At 36.2% G+C, this 6,169-nt stretch overlaps 1 protein-coding gene across 1 annotated transcript; it reads left to right on the top strand.

Annotated features, from left to right (window-relative positions):
- Positions 1-1,619: 1,619 nt before the first annotated feature.
- Positions 1,620-5,895, top strand: LOC117683261 (neurocalcin). The gene is made up of 2 exons (XM_034452338.2): positions 1,620-2,087; positions 5,608-5,895. The coding sequence occupies exons 1-2, from the start codon at positions 1,710-1,712 to the stop codon at positions 5,779-5,781; spliced, it is 552 nt and encodes a 183-aa protein (XP_034308229.2). The 5' UTR covers positions 1,620-1,709; the 3' UTR covers positions 5,782-5,895.
- The last annotated feature ends 274 nt before the right edge of the window (positions 5,896-6,169 follow it).

Raw genomic sequence — 6,169 nt, 5'->3', positions numbered from 1 at the left:
GCGCACAAGGAGAGTGAAAATTTCATCAATTAATTTTGAATATTTTTCGAATTATAACCGTTATTTGGTTTCTGTTGGATGTGGAATGAGTGGAAAAATATTTGAAATGCAAAAGGTTTTATTATAATATGGGTCTAAATATAGCAACAGGATGCAATTCATGCAAAATCCTACTTATTTACAACTGTTTTTAAATGATTCTGTTGTCTCTGGGTCTTCTCTCCACAAGTTTGAAACGTGTAAAGATAACATATTTCAACATTTAAAATGTCGCTTTTTAAAAAAAGATGGAGAGATGACCCAGAGATGACTAATTATGTACTTTTTCAAATTATTTTTTGAGGGATAAAAAACAAAGTCCATTGATATGACAGTGTTGTTTCAAACAGTACTTTATAGAGCATATATTGACAAGTCTCGCATGGCTCAGTGGTTTCGTCCTGGATTAGTGAATACATACTTTCAGTGTTTTGGGTTCAAATCCAACTGGTTGTCTTTTTTTTTTAACTTTTTTGTTTTAAATGTTTGTTATTATAACATGATGTTGAATTATAATATACCGGTATATTTTAATTTGTTATTATTGATTTCTAGATCTGCTGTATAAACACTATAAAAAATTCTTTTCTTATTACTAGTTTTTTAGGATATACACAATATAACTTCATTAAAATATGTTTGCATTAACATTTCCAACTAGTTATCGGTTTACCTCTCATTGCCATTTTTTGAAAGCTTTGTGAGTTTTTTAATAACCGGAATAGCCATGTACTTCGACTCTCAACATAATATATTTTTGTTGAAACCTGTATATAGCCTTTCGAAGTTATAGACATTTAAATCCCAATTGATTCGTGTCGAGGATTCCTGCAAACTTACCATCTTGTGCGCTCACTTTCTTTAGTAAGACACGCGAGTTATGACCCCTTTTCAAGATTAATGAAATCGCCCAGCTGAACGAAAATCGGGTCACACCCCGCTTCGGCGATTTAGTTCCTCCAGTAATCATTCCAGCTGTATAAATATATATTTGTTTTAATCCAAACTGATGACTCTCTTGTAATAATGATAATCCAACACCAATTATTACTTACATTGTACCGTAATAGACAATAGGTTACAACTTGTTGTGATTACCCCTTCTCCCTATTTCACCGTTAAAATATAGTGAAATGCTGATCTATTTTTAAATCAGGATTACACACGTGCGCTGCATGGTGAACGTTCCTTTTACTTGAAAACTCTTGCTCGCTGTTGTTATTACATGACATATAACATTTTCATCAATTGTGAATGTAAATGCTGACATCTTAAACATGCATTGGTTAATCTTTTTTGTGAAATTTAATGATATTCTTTGTCCCATTGTCTGCACTGTTTCGGAGATTGCAACTTTTAAACCTTAGATATGCCTGACGTCGTGACGTCAGGCAATGACAACAAAGTCATAAGACAACTTTATTTATTAAAAAAGACGGATACTAAAATCATTATTGGATTACAACACGGCACGTAAACCTATCCTTGTCAAAGTACTTATATGCATCTAATTGAAAAGCAAATCAATATTAATTCATTAAATATTGATAAAAAGGTGTTGAATTAACGAAACACGATAAACGTTCTCTTACATTTTATTTAGTACAGGAACAAGTATTTGAAGCGAAGTTGTAAATAGTCTAGCTATTTTGAAGCTCTTAGCAGTTAAAATGGGACAAAGACAAAGCAAACTCGCTCCGAGGACCCTTGCGGAATTAAGGAACCAGACAAACTTCTCAGTGGAGGAACTTCATGAATGGTACAAAGAGTTCAAAGCTAGCTGGCCAAAGGGCTTTTTGACAGAAGACGAGTTCAAGGGAGTGTATTCTAACATATTTCCGCTAGGGGACGCAACAGAGTTTGCCAGACATGTATTCCGTGTGTTCGATCAGAATAAGGACGGCCTGTTGGATTTCCGAGAGTTTATGTGTGGATTTAGTGTTGTATTACTAGGGAGTTTGGAGGAAAAGCTGAAGTTCAGTTTCAATATATACGATATTGACGGAAATGGATTTATTTCACGGAACGAAATGTCTGCGATTCTCTCTGTACGTAGTTTCTGTAATACGGGTAGAAAGAAAGATTTTATTCATTGTGTTGTTCTAATTCTGTTATTTATCGAGGCCCTGCTTGTAGCTAGCTTTAAAACAAAAATTAAAACTGTTTTTATATTATACTAAGTAATTATGATCTACGCAGTATGTCACTTTAAACACTATTAACTAAGATAAGATACTTGAAATTTTATAGAATTAAAAACCATGAAAAGAATCGAACTTTATTTACGAATTTGTTTGAAAAAATTTGACATAACTGAGCAAAAGTTGTATGTTCTTTATAGATTATTTTCAACTTTGAGATGACCCCTGTAGAGTTTTTTTTGAGCGCAAAATCGAAATTTCTCTTCCTAATTCTATCGTGTAAATCGTACTATTGTTTATGTGGGATTTCATCAAAAGATTGTCAATTTTTATCCAGTGTCGAATCAATTTTGAAATCAAGACAATTTTGTGAAAATACTAGATCTGATTTAGAAACTACTTAGTATCCCCGTTTTGCAATGTAATACAAGTACAACAATAACTGAATGTTTTATTTTTTAGCTCACCTGAGCTGAAAGCTCAAGTGAGCTATTCTGATCACATTTTGTCTGTCGTCCGTCCGTCTGTCCGTCTGTCTGTAAACTTTTCACATTTTCAACATCTTCTCAATAACCACTGGGCCAATTTCAACCAAACTTGGCACAAAGCATCCTTAGCCTAAGGGGATACAAAGTTGTGAAAATTAAGGACCACGCCCTTTTGCAAAGGAATTTATGAACATTTTCGAGAAATTTTCAAAAATCTTCTCATGAACCATAAGACCAGGAAAGCTGAAACTTGTGTGGAAGCAACCTCAGGTAGTGTAGATACAAAATTGTGAAATTCATGACCCCCGGGGGTAGGGTGGGGCCACAATGGGGGATCGAAGTTTAACATATGATTATTTAGAGTATATCTTTAAAAATCTTCTCCACAGAAACTAATCTTCTAGGAAAGCTGACACTTGTGTTGAAGCATCCTCAGGTAGTGTAAATTCAAAGTTGTGAAAATCATGACCCCCGGGGGTAGGCTGGGGCCACAATGAGGGGTCGAAGTTTAACATATGAATATATAGAGTAAATCTTTAAAAATCTTCTTCTCAGAAACTAATCAGCCAGGAAAGCTGAAACTTGTGTTGAAGCATCCTCAGGTAGTGTAAATTCAAAATTGTGAAAATCATGATCCCCGGGGGTAGGGTGGGGCCAAAATAGGGGGTCGAAGTTTTACATAGGAATATATATAGTAAATCTTTAAAACTCTTCCCAGAAACTAATCAGCCAGGAAAGCTGAAACTTGTATGAAAGCATCCTCAGGTAGTGTAAATTCAAAGTTGTGAAAATCATGACCCCCGGGGGTAGGGTGGGGCCACAATGGGGGATCGAAGTTTTACATAGGAATATATATAGTAAATCTTTAAAAATCTTCTTCTCAAAAACTAATCAGCCAGGAAAGCTGACACTTGTTTGGAAGCATGCTCAGGTAGTGTAAATTCAAAGTTGTGAAAATCATGGCCCCCGGGGGTAGGGTGGGGCCACAATGGGGGGGTCGAAGTTTAACATAGGAATATATAGAGTAAATCTATAAAAATCTTCTTCTCAGAAACTAATCAGCCTGCAAATCTGACACTTGTGTGGAAGCATCCTCATGTAGTGTAAATTCAAAGTTGTGAAAATCATGACCCCTGGGGGTAGGGTGGGGCCACAATGGGGTGTCGAAGTTTAAGAATATATAGAGTAAATCTTTAAAAATCTTCTTCTCAAAAACTAATCAGCCTGGAAAGCTGAAACTTGTGTGGAAGCATCCTCATGTAGTGTAGATTCAAAGTTGTGAAAATCACGACCCGGGGGTAGGGTGGGGCCACAATGGGGGGGGGGGGGGTCAAAGTTTAACATATGAATATATAGAGTAAATCTTTAAAAATCGTCTTCTCAGAAACTAATCAGCCAGGAAAGCTGAAACTTTCGTGAAAGTATCCTCAGGTAGTGTAGATACAAAGTTGTGAAAATCATGACCCCCGGGGATAGGGTGGGGACACAATGAGGGATCGAAATTTTAAATAGGAATATACAGAGTAAATCTTTAAAAATCTTTTTTTCATGAACCATATAACCAGGAAAGCTGAAACTTGTGCGGAAGCATCCTCAGGTAGTGTAGATACGAGGTTGTGAAATCATGACCCCTGGGGTAGGGTGGGGCCACAATGGGGGATTGAAGTTTTACATAGGAATATATAGAGTAAATCTTTAAAAATCAAATTCTCAGAAACTAATCAGCCAGGAAAGCTGACACTTGTGTGAAAGCATTATCAGGTAGTGTAGAAACGAGGTTGTGAAAATCATAACCCCTGGGGTAGGGTGGGGCCACAATGGGGGATTGAAGTTTTACATAGGAATATATAGAGTAAATCTTTAAAAATCTTTCTCTCAGAAACTAATCAGCCAGGAAAGCTGAAACTTGTGTGAAAGCATTATCAGGTAGTGTAGATCCAAAGTTGTGAAAATCATGACCCCCGGGGGTAGGCTGGGGCCACAATGGGGGATCGAAGTTTTACATAGGAATATATATAGTTAATCTTTAAAAATCTTCTCCTCAGAAACTAATCAGCCAGGAAAGCTGAAACTTGCGTGGAAGCATCCTCAGGTAGTGTAGATTTAAAATCGTGAAAATCATGACCCCTGGGGGTAGGGTGGGGCCACAATGGGGGGGGGGTCAAAAATTTACATAGGAATATATGGAGTAAATCTTTAAAAATCTTCTCAGAAATTAATCAGCCAGCAAAGCTGAAACTTGTGTGGAAGCATCCTCAGGTAGTGTAGATTTAAAATTGTGAAAATCATGACTCCTGGTGGTAGGGTGGGGCCACAATGGGGGGTCGAAGTTAAGCGTAGGAATATATAGAGTAAATCTTTAAAAATCTTCTTCTCAGAAACTAATCCGCCAAGAAAGCTGACACTTGTGTTGAAGCATCCTCAGGTAGTGTAGATTCAAAGTTGTGAAAATCATGGCCCCCGGGGGTAGGGTGGGGCCACAATGGGGTGTCAAAGTTTAACATAGGAATGTATAGAGTAAATCTTTAAAAGTCTTTTTCTCAGAAACTAATCAGCCGGCAAAGCTGAAACTTGTGTGGAAGCATCCTTAGGTAGTGTAAATTCAAAGTTGTGAAAATCATGACCCCTGGGGGTAGGGTAGGGCCACAATGAGAGGTCGAAGTTTTACATAGGAATATATAGAGTTAATCTTTGAAAATCTTCTTCTCAGAAACTAATCAGCCAGGAAAGCTGAAACTTCCTCAGGTAGTGTAGATACAAAGTATGTATTATGTATAATTGTACATTATCCAGATAGTTTGTATTATGACTCCATTAAGCTGATTTTATCATACCTCATGTTTCTCAGGTGAGCGATGTGGCCCATGGGCCTCTTGTGTTATTAGTACAATATATCTTTATGGGAAATCAATAACAAGCAACTTTTTAACAATTTTTAGGCTTTAAACAAAGGCAATTTCTCCTGTGGACTTTCCCAAGATGACCCAGAGGAGAAGACGGCTTCCATATTCAATAAGATGGACAGCGACTGTGACGATAACCTGTCTGTGGAGGAGTTCATAGAGGGCGCGAAGAAGGATCCCTTCATCGTCAAATCACTGAACCTTGACTGAGGCAGCAGGACCGGTGCCATTAGTTATCCGGGCAGTTATATCAATGAAAAACTTGTATTTTAAATAGAATGTAATACCTTTGATAATTACGATATTTTAATTTTTGACAAAGTATACATTAATTTTTTTTAGATTATTTTATTTCTGTTATCATTTGGTATGTGTTATCTAAATTTACATTGTAATAAAATTGATTTTAAAAATATATATATAGTTATATGTTAACAAAGGGGAAACTGTAAAAAAAACAACAAACTCTACCTTTCTGCGTCAGAAAAAATATCACGATTTTTTTAAAGTTTCTTCAAACTGTTGATATTATTTACTTTGATACATTGTAGGTATACAAATATGAACTTATACGAGGGCCATTCAAAAAAATAAATAA

Source organism: Magallana gigas, chromosome 4 (genome assembly GCF_963853765.1).
Source record: "Magallana gigas chromosome 4, xbMagGiga1.1, whole genome shotgun sequence".
NCBI lineage: Eukaryota > Metazoa > Mollusca > Bivalvia > Ostreida > Ostreidae > Magallana > Magallana gigas.
This window is presented reverse-complemented; position numbering and strand designations above follow the sequence as displayed.